This window comes from Periplaneta americana, chromosome 5 (genome assembly GCF_040183065.1).
Source record: "Periplaneta americana isolate PAMFEO1 chromosome 5, P.americana_PAMFEO1_priV1, whole genome shotgun sequence".
NCBI classification, from domain to species: Eukaryota; Metazoa; Arthropoda; class Insecta; order Blattodea; family Blattidae; genus Periplaneta; species Periplaneta americana.
This window is the reverse complement of record NC_091121.1, coordinates 126,475,342-126,493,299: the sequence shown is the minus strand read 5'-3', so window position 1 is coordinate 126,493,299 and position 17,958 is coordinate 126,475,342. Positions and strand designations below refer to the sequence as shown.

Here is a 17,958-nt window from a genome sequence, read left to right as displayed (position 1 = left end):
GGTTGAGGTTTTTTTCCGGGGTTTTCCCTCAACCCTTTACGAGTAAATGCTGGCTAACTTTCGGTGCTGGACCCCGGACTCACTTCACCGGCATTATCACTTTCATCTCATTCAGACGCTAAATAACCTAAGATGTTGATAAAGCATCTTAAAATAACCTACTAAAAAATACATATATTGAACAAGTTTTGCAGTGATCCTTCTTAGGAACATGGAAGGTAATTTTTGTATTCATGGAAAATTCTCCTGTACTTTTCAATACATGCACAATATCTTGTTTCTGAGTCACACGACATTTCTTTTCATACAGTTCATACATTTTTGGGTTCCAGATATCTGTATTCACTTTTCCTCCGGCAGTAGTGTGATTCTACGCTCGGGAAAGAGAGTATGTGTTCCCTAATGAATGCTTCGTCTTCTGTATTAGGCTTGTTCTTTGGTTCATGTGTCCCTCTCATCTCAGGAAGTAAAATTCCTTGTTCAGTGACTTTATGTAGTGCTCCCCTGACTAAACCTTCGGAGATATTTAATGTGTCCAGAAAAAACTCGCGACAAACAAAAACAGCGGGAAAATTCTAGCAATCACACAGCTGATCCGACACTTTCGTTAATTTGCCGTAGTGAATGTTGACGACTTCCACAATAATGACTATGGTAAACTAACAACAGTGCAGATTCGCTACTTCTGCATAGTCTAATATACTAGCTTTGTAGTTCGGTGAAAAAAGCACTGCTTATTGTAGCCATAAAGAAGGAGCTGCAGATACGATACTTTGCCAGAGTGTAGTTCTTATATAGATTGTACAATGTAGACCTTAAGTGAAGATTCGCTAATTTGTCACTTTCGCTAGTTTGCCAGAGGGGGGACGATATATTTGCATTATAAACGATAAGGTAAGACTGTTAGCAGAGTATTACTTTTACTTATTGAAACATACAAGTAGGTATGATTCTTAATTACTGATGTAATATTATATCATCTTCAATTAATAATTATTATTACTAAGTTACTCTTGGATTGCTTCCCCTGTTTTGGAAGTCATGCTACGCTACTGATTTAAGGTTTCTTTGAGAGCAAATATGTATGAGTCCATCTGATGGATGTGAATGGAGTCTGAGTTGAAGTACAGTAGGCCTAAGCTCATACTGTCACTGCACGATTTGTCATTGTAAAATTAGAACGTGTTAATTTGATATTTTGATTTTTTATAATTGAGTCCATATGTATCGGTAATTAAACTCCATGAGTTTGCCACCAATCTAGGTAGATAAAATGTAATTTCACTGTAGTTGATTCTTTATCTGTAGTAAATAGGCTTGATTTTGAGAACTTACAATATTGTTTGGATTTTGGTTCAGGCTGCATTTTGAGAAACTTACAGTATTCTTGGATTTTGGTTCTTAAGTGTGGATAGTCTTGAGTTTAAAATCTTAAGATTGATTTTATTTTAGTGAAGGTGTATGAATTTAATTTTCTTAATTGCTTGTACAGAAAATAAACATCTATCAGGAACTGGAAGTCAAAGATATCAGGATTGGAAGCATAAAGCATGGATTGGTGGTTCAATGGATATCCAAGAGAAGAATGACGTAATTGCTGTGAGTTACAACAGTTATCATATTTTAAGTACTGTACCTGTTATTTATTATTAAAATATATTTGATTATATAAGAAAAATTTGTTTGAAAAGTTGAGAACTTGGATTTTTTTTTTTATCAACTACGTTTGGAATTTAAAAATACAGTTAGGAATAATTTATATAATGCTTCACCTTGGCTTAAAGTGGGAGACTTCAGCTATGCAATTATGATTCTGTACATGTGTAAAGAAAACACCTTTTAGGATATAAGGCTTTAATAAACAGAAAACCAATACAGGTTACTAAAACAAACAAACACGTTGCTATGATACCAAGTAATTCATTTTTACTACATTCTTCCCCTCTTTGATGTTGCTTGCTAACATAGTCATCCAGGTACTTAGGCGATACTCTTGTCCGATTAGAATGACGAAGCTGCTGTTCTTGTAGACCATTATCACTGTTATTTTCGTTCCCACCATTAACTGTAGAGTCCTGTCTTACAGGGATGCTGTTCTGTTCATCATTGACATACTCTGTGTTGTCATTCTCATGTGGTAACATAGATGGCGATTCCTGGGCACATGGAGCTAACTGCCTTGTAGATACAGTATCTTCTCTACCGTCCGAGTAGCGGACATGAGCATACTCAGGGTTCGCTTCTAGAAGTTCAACCTTATCAACCAAAGGGCAATATTTTGTAGGACGCTCATTACGTTTTAGCAACACTGGTCCAGGTGTTGTTAGACATGTTGGTAGAGAAAAACCGTAAGATGATCTCCTGGGATGAACAAACATACGTTCGTGGGGAGTCTGGTTAGTTGCAGTGCACAGCAACGATCTTATTGAATGAAGGGCATCCAGGAGAACTGTCTCCCACTGTGATACTTCTAACTTTCTGCCTCTCAGAGCCAATAAAATAGTTTTCCATATTATCCCATTGTACCTTTCAACTTGCCCATTGCCTTGAGGATTATACGGAGTAGTGCGACTAGATGCTATACCATGACTTGCTAAGAAAGCTTTCAATTCATACGATATAAGGGATGTACCTCTGTCTGAATGGATGTAAGAGGGCATACCAAATATGGAGAAAAGTTGTTGTAAACATTTAATTACTGTCGAAGACTTCATATCCGAGCAAGGAAATGCAAAGGGATATCTAGAATATTCGTCCACAACTGTCAGAATGTACCGATTTCTAGTAGTTGAAGGGATTGGTCCCTTAAAGTCTATATTTAATCGTTCAAAGGGTGAGGTTGCCTTTATTAATTTTCCATTGTGTCTGAAAAATCTAGGTTTAAGTTCTGCACATACATTACATGATGTAGTTACTTTCTTAATATCATCGAGTGAGTATGGTAAGTTTTTACTTCTTACCCAGTGATAAAGACGAGTTATTCCAGGATGGCAGAGTGCTTGATGTAATGTTCTTAGTTTGTCTCCAGGCATTTCTGTAGCAGAACATATACGGGAGAATGCATCAGCAGCTGCATTTTCTCGTCCAGGCCGGTAAACTATATCATATTTATAACACGACAGTTCAAGTTGCCACCTCTTAATCTTCTCATTCTTTATCTTGTTCTTTGTAGTATTATTAAACATGAACATAACTGATTTCTGATCGGTTATCAGCTTAAAATAACAACTTATGAGGTAATGTCTCCATTTACGCAAGGCCTCAACAATAGCATAGGCTTCCTTTTCAACAGCAGAGTGCCTCTGTTCGATTTTAGAAAGAGTTCTAGAGAAGAAAGCAACCGGTCTCCCTGACTGTGACAAAGTCGCTCCAATAGCAAAATCAGAGGCATCTGTTTCAACTGTAAATGGGGAGTCTTCGTCAATAGAAGTTACAATTGAATCTGCAACATCTTGTTTTAGACTCTTAAAAGCAAGTGCAGCATCCTGAGTCATAGGAAAAGCCTTACATTGAACAAGAGGTCGTACCTTCTCGGAAAATTTGGATATCCACCCTGAATAATGTGCAAACATTCCCACTGCACATCGTAAAGTGCGACTGTCACTAGGTTGAGGTAAATTTAACAGAGGGCGAAGTCGTTCAACATCTGGCTTGATGGTTTTATTCTCAGTTGTATAGCCTAATAAATTGATACGTCTAGTAGAGAAGACAGATTTATTCTCATTTAGTGTGAGTTGAAATTTCTCTGCAGCTTTGAGAAAACATTGCAAATTAATATCATGTTCTTCCTGAGTACGTCCACATATTGTTACATCATCCAAGTACGAAAATGTGTCCTTTAGATTTTGTGATTCAATAATAGCGTCAATAGCTCTTTGGAAACATGCTACCCCATTCGTTACACCAAAAGGAATTCGACAGAACTGATATAATCGACCACACGCCTCGAAAGCTGTATATGGCTTATCTTTCGATATAATAGGTATCTGGTGATACGCACTACGCAGATCTATAGTGCTGAATATTTCATATTTACTCACTTTCTTTACAACGTCTTCTAATCGAGGTAGGGGATATGCGTCCAAAAGAGTGAATCTATTAATCATCTGAGAGTAATCAATTACCATTCGTCTTTTATGATTATCACTGGAAATGATTAAGACCTGTGCTCGCCATGGAGATCGACTTTCTTCTATGATTACCTCTGATAATAATTTTTCAACTTCTCGTTTTATGAACTCATTGTCCTCATTTGAGTGTCGTCGAGCTTTTATGGCAATAGGAGTGTAATCAGAAGTAAGTGTGTTAAAAAGTGATGCTGGAGGGACAAGAGCAGTAACTAAACTGCATACTGAAAGAGGATCTTTAGATCCACCAAACGAAATATTGAGACTAGTGTGCTGTCTTAAAATGTCATGTCCAATAATTACCTCAGCACATAAGCCTTTTAAAATTAGCAGGCTAATACGATTATATGTGTGATCCTTTAATTGTAATGTTACTATACACATTCCTTTCACATGAGATTGGAGAGATGTAGAAGCCATAGACACATGACCTTGAGCTGGTAAAATCTTGAACTTATGAGTAGATGCAAATTCAAGACTAATGCAACTTTGTGAACTTCCTGTATCCACTAATGCATCAGTTTCAGAGCCATTAACTTTAATTTGTATAACGGCTTTAGAAAGACAGGATGGTGAAGCAGCTAAGAGGGATGCTGAAGTTTTATCTTGAGATTGTTTGAAAAATTTCGATTTACAAACATTAGCAAAATGCCCCATTTTGGCACATTTCTTACAGATGGCATTTCTAGCCGGACACTGAGTACGAGGGTGCTTTTCGCGACCACAAAAATAGCACATCGTTTTCGTAGGTGCAGAAGTATTTCCGTCTCCATAAATAGAGTTTTCATGGTTTAAAGGTTGTTTATTCTGGTCAAGTACAGCATTAACAGACGGATTTACAGCAGTAAAAGATTTTGAATTTTGTTCCGCCATTTCTAATGATCTGGCTTGACTAATGGCAGTGTTAAATTTTCAAGTAGACGTTGCCTTATATGCTGTGATAAGAGACCACTGATAAATGAATCACGTATAAATTCATTTTTATTTTGGTCAGCTGACACAGCCTTGAAATTGCAATCTTTGCTCAATAATTTTAATGCTTCAACATATTGATCCACGGACTCACCCTGAAACTGATATCTAGTAGAAAGTTGGTACCTGGCAAAAACTTCACTCTTCGGTTTAACATACAAGGATTCCAATACTGCGATAGCAGCAGAGTAGGTGCAAACTTCGCTGATATGCTCGTATACAGAGGGAGCAAACACGTTGCTATGACACCAAGTAATTCATTTTTACTACAACATGGATTTCTCTTTCCGTCTTAAAATAACTGAAATGTGATAAATTAATGTAGGCCTGTATAATTGTACACAATAGCCTATATTTCAGTGGAAGTCGAAAATTAATTTATTTTGGAAAAATTAGTAGAAACTTCTAGAATAATTTTAATCAAGTTGTTACAGAATAATTTATACCATCTTGACTGGGACATTCATTGCGCATGGTATCTTTGGTGCTTTAGCACTGGACGTTCGGATCTCATTGAAGATAATGGTTTTTTGAGGGATGATAAAAACCATTAGCATGCCTTCTTTTGCAAGGGAAGTAAATAATCTGGATAACTAAAACATAATAAACTGACCATCTGTTTCTCGTTCCACTGAATTCCCTTACTTTAAAGACATGTAGGCTATCTTCAGGACAGCCTCTCCTAAGAGACACTTTGCCTCTGACTGAGAAAACAGGAAATAAAATAAAGCAAGTGGATGCACTAGACTTTCAATGAAGAAGACAGGGGCTTAAGTAGGATTTGATAATATGGTAGAAAACGTTAGTCAATATGGCAGACATCAATAGCGTCATGCATGTCTGATGTCATCACTAGCAGTCATTAAATAATAATTTATATGTTTCGAATGTTATAAATGGCACTAAATGTTGTTATAATGTTATAAAATATTATGATTTAATATGTAGGTCTACTTTAGCTTACCTTAGTTTAATTTTCCTACACACTAACCTTCTATAGATGTAATAGTGGTAATAATACATTGTGTGTGTACTATGAATTCATATTCGCCAGCTGTTCACATATGCCACTTTTGGACTAATCTTACATCTCGTAAGCATTATTGTTAACACTGATACTTTTATCTATGTTTGTTATGATTATGTCAGTTTTTGAAAGTTTAGTCATAGGGTTATGATGAAGGAATAATAAGGGGTAGCAGGGAACTTTCCTCACATATCCTACACTAGATCAGATATACATTCCTTTAACACTAGAAATAAAGATAAATTAGATTACACAAGGTGCAGATTGAGTGTGAGCTCAAATACTTGCTTTTTTAATGGCATAAATATATTTAATAACCTACCATTGGAGGCGAGAAAGAGACCATTAAATAGGTTTAAGTCCTGCATACATAGATGGTTGCTGAATTGACCTTTCTATTCAGCGAATGAATTCATGGAGTGTGATGTAAATATTGTATTTTAGAAATTGTAACCCTTTCTTTATATTTTATCTTCGTATTTTAATTATTCCTTTTGTCCTTGTTAACATACATCATACTCTGTTTATTTCTCAGCGTTTGTTTTGTTTATTTCTCAGTGTTTGTTTATTTGCCTATGTAGCCTATGTTTATTTGCTTATAATTATTTGTTTATTTGTCTATATTTATTTGTGCTAAGTTTATTTGTTTGTGGATGTGTGAGTGTATGTGTGCATGTGTATATTATCAAACCTGACGATGTCATATCCAGGCCTTGTACACTGGTTTCTGACAAATATATTTTATTATCATTATTACCCCTATATGAAATTGATATTGTACCGTTATTAATACACAAATATATATGTATGTAATTTTAGTACTGGTAGGTACTCACCTTTTTGAGGTGTGTGGTAGCATTGTAGTTAAGGCAGTAACGCTGCAAGCTGGAAGGTCATGGGTTCGATTTTCGATAGGATCACAGATTTTTCCATTGATATAATCCTCCTAGCCACACTATGGCTCTAGGGTTCACTCGACCACTAACAGGAATGAGTACCAAGGGCATTTCCTTGGGGTAAAGGTGACGGGCACGTAGGACTGTCATTAAATGCCGATTGTCTGTAAAGGTGGGAGCCTTAACCTCTCGCCACCCTCTGGGCTGATTTGGCCTGTCATGGGGTTGACTTTACTTTACTTACCGGTACTCATCTTATTATCTTATTCACTATCTTCATTCGTACTGTTGAATTGTCAATGTGAAGTTTTGAAGTAATGACAGTAATAAACCTGTATGAATAACGTTCATAAAATTTAAATTGAGTTCATTTCCGTGTTACATAAATGAATAAACTTTTATCGACAGTTGAAATAAATATATTATCGATGGTGGTTAAATGAATATAATCTAAATTTAACAGAAGAAATACTAAAATCAGAAGTAAACACTGAAATACTAAAACAATTGTCTTTAGAGACAATTAATATTAGGTACCCTCCACAAAACTGGCTTCATTTATACACTGACGGATCCTTGATCTCCAGAGAACAAGGTGCCAGTGCAGGTGTTACATGCTGTCTCTTCTCACTTTATAGATCTCTTGGATATGGAACAACAAGTTTTGATGGAGAAATCATTGCAATAAGTGAAAGTCTCAGGAATCTTCTATGCCACATCAATAAATTTAAAAATGCAGTTATATAGTCAGACTCCAAAGCAGCTATTCTATCAATAGTCTCTAAACACACACTTTCATCTCAAACAGCAGAAATAACTAAAATGCTCTCTCAACATTCAATAAAAGAATTGTATTCCAATGGATACCATCCCATTGTGGAATCCTGGGAAATGAGAATGCGGATGCTTTAGCAAAGAAGGGCAGCACTGCTACTTACAGACCTGTTACTAAATCTCGTATTACTCTGTGAAAAGATTTATTAAATCTACATACTTAGACTTCAACAAACAAAATTTGATAACACAATCTCAAGGGAAAAAATGGAACTCTCTGCATCAAAATCCACAGTTAATTCCCGATTTACCACGAAAAAAGTATGTAGCTGCATTTAGATTGGCAACAGGCCATGATTGTTTGGCCAAACACCTGCATAGAATTCGAATATATCAGTCCCCTAACTGTCCATTGTGCAACTCAAACCAAGAAATGGATTCGGAACACCTCAAAATCTGTGCTTTAGTGGCTGGCCATGATAATATCTTTGAAAAATATTGGAGTGCAAGAGGTCAAATGACTTTATTGTCAAACGCCTGGCATTAGAAAATAACAACATATTATCGATGGTATGTTGTAAAGAATTTTAACATAAAGTTTTCAATGATCTTGTGGTCTAATGGTAATAGATTGCTAAGCAGAAGGTTTCTGGATCGATTCCCGGTTATTTCACCTGCTGTGGTAAATAAAATTAAAAAAATATATATGTGTTGATATAAAAATGCAAAGAATGTAGAAGAAAGTGAGAAAAAGAGAGAAAGGAGAAACTAGGTGAAGAAAGAAACAGTAGAAGAGAGATAGAAGAAGGAAATGAAATTGAGACTAACAATTTTTTTATTGATGTCATTGATATCCACTATACTGATCAAATTTTTCTTCTGAATTACTTAGGACTTCGTTCTGAGGAAGGAACAAGGAAAACAATGGAAAACAATAAAATTGAAGAGTAGTATATTGAACTAAGACTCTAAGGCCCGATTGTATAAACCATTTAATCTTACATCAGAGGTTAAATTGATCCTTGTTTCTGCTGAACTTGGAATTTTGTGTTGTATAAAGTCTAATCTGAGATTAATTTGTCTCAAACTAAAGTCAACTTTGACTGAAGAAATTTCTCCGATTAAGTTAGATGATCCAAGTTCAGTTATTTCTTTTCTGTTTGAAATATACGAGTGACAGATTGTGCAAATAAAATATCCATTATTATTAATATTAATAGATGTGATAGGTACATTTATATATATTTCTTTCAATTTCTTGCCTTAATACACAAACATTCTTATATTTTATAAGGCTCTATCGTGTTCAGCAATATCAAATAACATAACCTATAATTATATTATGTTTATAACAACCAATAACAACCATTAATTATTAATGGATATGATAGATACAGTCATAAATTTTCAATTAACTGTATTACTAAACGAAAATGGTCGTTTTATAAAGCTTTATTATGTTTAGCAGTATCAAACACCATAACATGACAACAATTTGAAGAACGGTCAACCTTCTTCTTATTGTCCGCCATTATTTACATTGCACAAAACAAACCAGTGTCTGCAACAGAGTGTACGGAAAGTCGCCAAAAAGTAGTTGTAAAGTCGCTAGATTTCTCATTATCAACAAATAAAGATTAAATTTTGTCACTATGGGGTGCTAAAAAGGTCACTAAATCCATATTTAAGCAATATAAAAGTTAAAAGAAATTGTTGTTGAAAAAGAGTTAAAGTCACTAGATTGGCAACACTGAACAAACCTGTCCGCGCATCACGTATTTCACCTCTTTATGCGATGTTGCCAAATCCTTTTCACGTGAACTAGATTGCATTTGAACCAAAGTAATTTGATCGCAGAAAAGTTTTATACAATAGAAGAAGTGTCTGAACTCGGTTCACTTTTCGATCTTCGATCAAAGGTGATCTTTAGTCAGGGAGTTTTATACAATTGGGCCTAAGAATAGGTTACATAAAGTGGATTATTTATAGTTTTACAGTGACATATTTATTTACTTACAGTCTTACTAATAAACAGTGTAGGTAGTCCACCACTGTAGAGTAACAGTTAGCATGCCTGATGTATCTGATTTCTGTGTTGAACAAGATATTGAAATCTGTGAAATACAAGTTGGTTGTGAGATATAAAATTTAATTTTTATGTGTTTATAGGGCACCAATGGGAGATTTTAAACAATTTATAACTAACTTAGATTCATTACTGAAAAGATCTTGTTATACCTTACTTTCTTCAAAATTAGTATTTGTACGCTCTTCAAATGCTGAAGCTATGGACTTGACCACCATAAGCGGAGAGAGAGAGAGTGAACTGTTTCTTTGGGGGGGGGCAAAGTAAAACCATAGAATCCCCATATAACAGGGTTATGGGGGACATCATTTACTTCCTCCCCCCATTATAGCTTGACCGTAGTACAGTACAGTATATTGGAATATGATCATTCAGTAAAGATATTTTCGGAGGGGGGCATTTTCTTACAGTGTTACATCCATATTCGCGATGTTTCGGAGCGAATTATATAGGTTTGAACTGTAGATATACTACAAATTATAATAGGGCATAATTTAAAATAAACCCTCTCTTTTTCTCTCTCATACAGAAACACGTAACTATGTAACAGTGCTAACAAATTTATTTATATAAAGCTTTCCTGAAGATATCATATGAAATTTAAACTCTAATTATTTTATTTAATCTCGTCTTTAAGTTTACACATTATACCGGGATCCCTTTTTTTCTGCATTGTTGTACACAATGTTATTCATATTTCTTCAAGTGGCAGCCTGAACACCTGCAGACTTCTAACACATGAGCATAGGCTGTTACAAAAGACGCATTACAGTGCTTCCAACCCTCAAATGAGGTATAGAAATTCTTATACATTCAAAAATTTAAAATAAATATTATAGTCCAGACACATGATCTGAAGACATTAATTCGTCAATTTAAGCACAGAAACATAATCATAAACAAAAGCAAATAAGCTATTTTGAATTCAATATTTTCTAACGTTAATAAAGAAAAAAAGAGTTGCCCCATATCCCCCCATGTTGACCACTATAACACATTTTGAATAAACTAAGATTGTTAATATATATGAGTCATTCCATGTCAAATCGAACACCTATGAAACATGACAACTTAATATTTGCTCCAATTTTTTTTATATATTCTATTGATGAAATTAAATAACCAGGTGTAATTTTTTCGGACTGACACAATTATTTAGTCATTTATTAATTGTTACTTTTTCCGTAAGTTAGGATGCAACGTATTATGAAAATGGTTATACTGAAGATTCTATAAATCGTAGAAATTTCGTATTTATATCATTTTAAAGTGCAATAATTGCAGTATTATATACTAATTTTTAGTGTTAAATCAAAATATAAAATGGGCGCCTTTTAGGGGGTTATATTTTTAAAATACGTTTTTATATATCAGGGGCATACTTCTAAAAAGGGGAAAAAATATCATTATATTCTTTGAAATGTTTTACGTAGAACTGTGTTGGTTTTAGAAGGCTATTCGAATAAGAAGTCGCTGTGCAAATAATTTACTGATGGTGTGTTTGGGTCGGAAGGCTCGGATTGAGTGAGACCGTGCGCCGGAACATGCAGCTGTGATAGCCGCAGCGAGAGTGAGTAATACATTATCAGCGGTGCAGTGTTACTTTACGTAAATAAACAGATAACCTCTAGTTCTAAAAGCACGTAATGTCCCTTCAACACTGAGCAGTTTCCCTTTAATTTATCTAACAATAATTCCTAAGTCTTTCGGAGTAAGTATCGTGTTGTGTTGTGTGCTTGTCAAATCAGACACCTGTATACGAAACGTGACCATTTAGTATTTGCTTAAATCTTCTAAAATATGTTGTGCAGATCAAAATAAGAGGTCTGTAATTTTTTTCTGGGATCATACTTTAATATTTTACTATTTATACTCTCTTAATTATATGATAAATTCATTCACGACGCAGTATGAAAATGCTCATTGTTAAGATTCTATGCATCATAGACGTTGAGTGTTGGTATCATTTGAAATGGGAACAAATGGAATATTATATTAATTGATTTCTTGATGGGGTTGTTTTAGAAGGTCACTCTTTAAACAATTATTTTTATAACAGCTTATCGGTACTTTAAAAATGCAACAAGAAAGTATAATCTATTATATTTTACTTAGAACTACGCTGATTTCAGGTTGCTTTCGAATATATTGAAGATGTGTGAGAGCTTAGTGATGAACTGATGATTGAGAATCGCCAATAAAGAAGACAAAATTATCTAAAAAAATATTCAAAACAAAAAATGCAGAAAGTTACAGATACACTTAAACATAAAATCTTTCATATCACAGAAGACACAACTTCAGTTGAAAATTCAAATAATTCCGATATAATACAGAAATTGATAAACTTATTTCATGAAACAGACGACAGAAATCTCAAAATACATATATTAACAATTTTTTTAAGTTGGTCCTACAGTAAAATTCAATAACATTTTAATATCACCACTCACATGATATGAATTTCTAAACAAGTAGGAGCAGAAAAGGGGATTTTGGTTACTCCTAATCCTAAATCGGGAAAAAGTTTGGGAACATTTGTAGTAGAGAAGGCTGTTCAACTTTATAATTCTGATGATGTGAGGAGGGTTATGGCTGGCAAAAAGAATTGTGTTTCAGTTGAAGAAGATGGAAAGAGAGTTCACAAAGAGAAAAGATTAATACTATGTAATCTTAAGAAAACAGACCACTGTTTCAAAGAGCAATACCCGTATATCAAAATAGGATTTTCAAAAATTTTCAAACTCAGACCAAAGGAATGTGTACTCCTTGGAACAAGTGGCACGCACTCAGTTTGTGTCTAAGTTCATCATGAAAATGTTAAATTAATGCTTGATGGAATTAATAGTATCATTTATAATATTCCTTTTAAATTTCTACCATTAGCGAATACAAATAACTTAGCTATATTTTCTACTCAAGGTACCAACAAGCAAAAGTGGTACGAGGTATCTTACAACTTCATTCTTTTGTTCCACTGACCAATCTCAGACCATAATAAAGAACTGTTCACTTCAAAGTGAGAGTAAAGTGGTGAACATTAAATAGAATTGGTTGTAGGTGATTAGTTTTAAAAGTGCAGTGTTGTGTAAATTGTAGTTATCATTCTTACAAGTGTATATTTTACAAAAACAATATTTAAATACAGTACTGTATTACATAAATTATGCGAAAGAGTGATATTCTGACCGTAGAACTGTGTAAAGTGGTCACATGACTCTCATCCAGAGCTGGGCTTGCACATCATCTTGCAACAGTACTTATGCAGCCCACGCACTCAAGATGTGCAGCTTGGTGAATCATTTAATTATTCTTCAACGGTTGAGAGTAGCGTTCTGATTTTTTTTAAAGGTGGTTAAAATAATTTCAAGGTATTTAAGGATTTTTTTTTGTAATTTTAAAGAAAGCTGCAGCCATTAAAACATATTTTCATGTATTTAAATGTTTTTTAAAACAAAGTTAACAAACTTATATTTTTATATTATTATGCGAAGAACAAAGTATGTACTATCACCTTCAAATTGAGACAAAGAGCAAATCTCTGTGATGATTATTAGTGGAGATAATCACGTTTAACAATAATGATGCGCGAACTATTTCATAATCTTTGATAACATATATCTACTACAATAATCGATATAGACAACAATAATAAAACACGTATTTACTTTTTCAATCCATAGAATGTGCAAAATTTGTTTTATCTAAATCAGAGACATGAAAGTCAATTCGAGGTTAAATTTGTGCGATTTGACGTGGAATGACTGATATATGGCTAGTAATTAGTTAACATAAGAACTTTTACAAAAACATTAAACAGAACTATAATAAAATCATCTTCGCTCGTGCTTCCCAGTACCAGTCGGTTTCAGAGGAGCAATAGAGAGCTGGACACCTTTGGAGATGTTGTTGGTCTATATCTTCGTTCATTCCACAATGTAAGCAGGTAGGAGAATGCAAAATCCCAAAGGGGTGGAGGTGTTTTGCCAGAATATTGTGCCCAGTGTTGAGACTTAAGGCTGCTACTGCATCTCTTCTTGATTGCTGGGAGTGTTCTGGATTAGGATTCTCCAGTGTTTGTTGAATGTTCTCATATTCATCTCCTCTATTGATTCATTTTTGATAAGTAGTTTCACGTATTGTTTTATAGAGATATATGGCATTGGTTTGACGATGTTAGAGATAATTGGGCTCCTTTCTTGGCTTACACATCTGCTTGCTCGTTACCATATATCCAGCAGTGTTCTGGGATCCACTGGAGGACCCGTTTTATTTGAGAGACTTAAGAGTTTTCTAGTAGTCCAAAATGTCTGTTGAGCACGGGATGGAGGTTTGAGTAATGGATTGGATTGTTGTTTTAGAATCAGATAAAATAACAGCATTTGTGAATTTATCTGCTTGTAGAGTGAGTTGGTTGAATGTCACATTTATTGCTTCTACTTCTCCGTCAAATACTGATGAGCTATGGCCAATTGGCAAGTAGAAGGTGAAGAGGTTGCTGTAGATGCCTGCTCCTATGTTGGTGTTGTCTTTCAGTTTGGAACCATCAGTATAAATTCGGACCCAGTTGTCTTCAGGATATCTGACATGGATCGTTTCAAGAGCTAAGAGTCTTAGACTTTCGGTGTTAATACTATCTTTCTTAATGGGTTCTTGGAGTTCTGTGAAGGAGCTGAATGTGTCCATTACAGTAGGATTAGGGCGTTGGAGTAGTGGTTGTGGCGCATTGGTTAATAATAACCTGTCTTTAACCTTCAAAGCATGCTGGATGAATCCGTTTTGGAGTTTGAGTTGCCTCGCTGTGTTGTTGTATGTGCTCCAGTATTCATCAAAGCCTCTAAGAAGTTTTTCAAAGAGTAGGATGGTTATTTCTTCCAGGGTTTTCCTAAAAGATTTCATACCTGTGAGCAGAAGCATGTTATCAATGGGGGTGGGTTTTACTCCCCCAGTGATACCCAAGTTTAGTTAACAGATTTTCTCCTGCAGTGATAAGCAGCTCACAGCAATATAGTAGACAAGGTTCGATGTACATCTTGTATGTGAGTGATAAAGTATGACGATTACAACCCTATTTGCTTCCAGATAGTCGTTTCAGGATGTTCAGGCATTTAGCAGCATGATCTTTTATTTCTTGTATGCAGGACTTCCAGGAGAGTTTATTATCAAAGGTAATACCAAGATAGGTAAAAGTATTCATCTGTGTGATGAGGGTGTCTTTATATTTTAGGACAGGCTCAGTTCTTTCATGTGCTAAAGAGAAGGTTTGGAATTGTGTTTTCGATAAATTTACACTCATATTGTTATTGTTACACGAGTGCTGAAGACTGTCTAGACCCTTGTTCAGTATCTGCTCGGATTTTACTTCAGCATTGTATTTTGTGATTTTTACCCAGAAAACCAGGTCATCTGCATATAAGAGGCATCTAATCCCTGATATTGTATTTAGTTCTGAGATAAGATCATTCACATAGATGTTGAAGAGAATGCAGCTGGTTACAGCACCTTGTGGACTCCTGTCTGTAGAATTTTCGATTTTGACAAGCTGTTTCCATATTTCACAATACAGGATCTTTCACGCAGGAAGGATTCTATCCATGTTAGCATATTAGATCTAATACTAGCTCTGGACAATTTTAGTATCAGGTTTTCTTTCTATACCTTATCGTAGGCATTAGTAAAATCTGCTGGATAAAATCTGTTTGTATATTTTTCCTGTCTGTGGAATCCTTTATATGTTGGCTAAGTTTTGTTACGTGTTGGTTTGTAGATCTGTTTACTCGGAAACCTGCTTGTTCAGTTCCTATTTTACCAAAAGTTTCTAGGTAGTAGTTAGCCTTCTGTTTTCCATTCTCTCCATGGTCTTGGAGAAGTTACTAGTTAACGAGATAGGCTTGTAGTTTTTCATGCAGGAGTAGTCTATTCCATTTTTCAGTATGGAGATGATGATGGCTTGTTTCCATTGGGATGGAACGATGCTTGTTACCCAGATCTTGTTGAACCATAGCAGGATTGTTTTCATGGCTTCTCGACCTAGATGATTTATAAACTCATTATGTATCTTGTCATTACCGGTTTAAACAAGGACGTAGATATGCTACTCATGCGCTAAATGCAAGCAAAACAACAAGTGGCAAGTTCTAAATCTACTCTTCATCCTTATTTCATATAGTACCTTCATACAAATGTAACATATTGTTATGAGTAATTATCAATTTTTAGATGTTGTTTTAAGTAATTTATGCATGTATAGCATACCTGTAGAGCGTAGGGATGCATCATAGAACAGAATGATAGCACAACTGCACAGGTGTGCTTTTCACCTGTTTTACCAGATATCATCTCATATTCAAATCGAGATTGGTTGGTGTTGAATACATAGTCAGCATTGTATGGGGTTTCTGAAATAATTTTGTTCATATTTGTCACAAAATGTTCTGTTGTTTCAATTAGTTTAGCTTCATCCTGTACATCTTTTCTAGAAACGAATTTTGTTATTTTTCTGGAACTTATCCTGTTTTGTTTCTTAAAACAACGCAGAAACTTTTTAGTTGCAACTACCCGATAATTGTGTGTGTGTGTGTGTGTTTTTTTTTTTTTTTTTGCTGTTAATATAGCACAGTTTTTTTTAAATTAAAATCTTGAACAGTTAGATTCTATTGGCTGGATACCTTGAATGCCTGTAGCATTTCTTTTTTTTATAGTTCCAATATGCTGGACTTGGAAGGATTTTTTTTAAAATATTCTATAGCCCTATTTTTTATATAATATTATAATATTTTATATAATATTATTTTGCTCTTAATTTTTTTTTGTCTTAGATCTAACTGGATTCTTGTTGTTTCCTCAGCCTTTTAGGCTCTCACAATGTTCCATAATCTTTTTTCACCTGTCAGGAACATTTAAATTTTTTGTGTGTTGACCACTCGTTTTTCAGGTCTTGAAGGTTCGTATTCACTAGTGGAAGGTCCTGGATCAGATTCTGAATCTACACGCCCTTCAAGTAAAGTTTCGCCACTATCTGAATCACTATCGACATGTAAAGTGTCACACGTTACAATAAATGTCCTGTTTTTACTCGTATATTTGTCATGTATAAGTTACAGAAGTTCATACGCAAATGCTTCATCTTCTGCTCGTTCTCCGACTATTTCACCATACACCTTATCAACTTCCAGTTTTAAAATATTCACAACACTAATGGGATTAAAGCACGTCATATAGTATAAACTTCCTATTCAATACAAAATGTAAACACAAAAATTGTCCCTTCCTTACGAAAGAAACATAAAAACATAACACAAGATAATACATACACTATACAGACTATCTAACCATGGACACAACTAACATACACCTTGCTCGTGGATTCCATTCGTATTATCAATCGCAGAGAGGGCGCCCACCAAAGCCAGTCACATTCAGCTCAAGAACAGAATAAGTCTATGCCTTCGAATTTCATGATTTTATATATCGTTAATAACAAAAAAGCGACATAAGCGACTATTACCACGTTGTTCATCATACAAAAATTAGCTTGTGTAATTTTTTTATTCAAATAGACGTGGCCCAGTTGGGATGGTTCCCTTGTAAGCTGAAAGCAGTCAACTAGATATTTACAAATTTAGTTTACATTTAACACGTGAAACTGATCATTCATTCATTCATAGTTTTTCTGCCCAAGAGCAGGTCTTTCACTGCAAACCCAGCATTCACCAATCTTTCATATTTTCTGCCTTCCTCTTATTTATTTATTTATTTATGTATGTATTTATTTATTTTGTTTATTTATTTAATCTGGCACAGTTAAGGCCATCAGGGCTTCTCTACCACACCATCAGAATACAAATAGACATATATAAGAAACAAGTCTATGATAAATGTATCTTAATGTTGTCTATCATCTGATATCTTCTTCTGCCCCGAACTGAAAGTGATAATCATGGCAACTGCTCAACAATTCATGATGACTAGAAACAAAGTTGTTCCATCTAAAACTGTATGATAAGTTGAAATATTCGTTATAGACTAGTAGTTTTATAAATTTTTGGTCCACAACTCCCTTGGTCTCTATATGAA

At 34.6% G+C, this 17,958-nt stretch overlaps 1 protein-coding gene across 14 annotated transcripts in view; it reads left to right on the top strand.

The window, feature by feature from the left end:
- The window catches only part of LOC138700172 (integrin alpha-PS3-like), a 268,831-nt gene that overhangs the window by 43,953 nt on the left and 206,920 nt on the right, over positions 1 to 17,958 (top strand). For 13 of the 14 annotated variants that reach the window (XM_069826588.1, XM_069826584.1, XM_069826587.1 and 10 more), the window contains one exon: positions 1,493 to 1,599. The exons of the other annotated variant lie outside the window; for it this stretch is intronic. In XM_069826588.1, the coding sequence (XP_069682689.1) occupies positions 1,493 to 1,599 (107 nt within the window). The remainder of the gene's footprint in view (positions 1 to 1,492; positions 1,600 to 17,958) is intronic. 14 annotated transcript variants of the gene reach the window in all.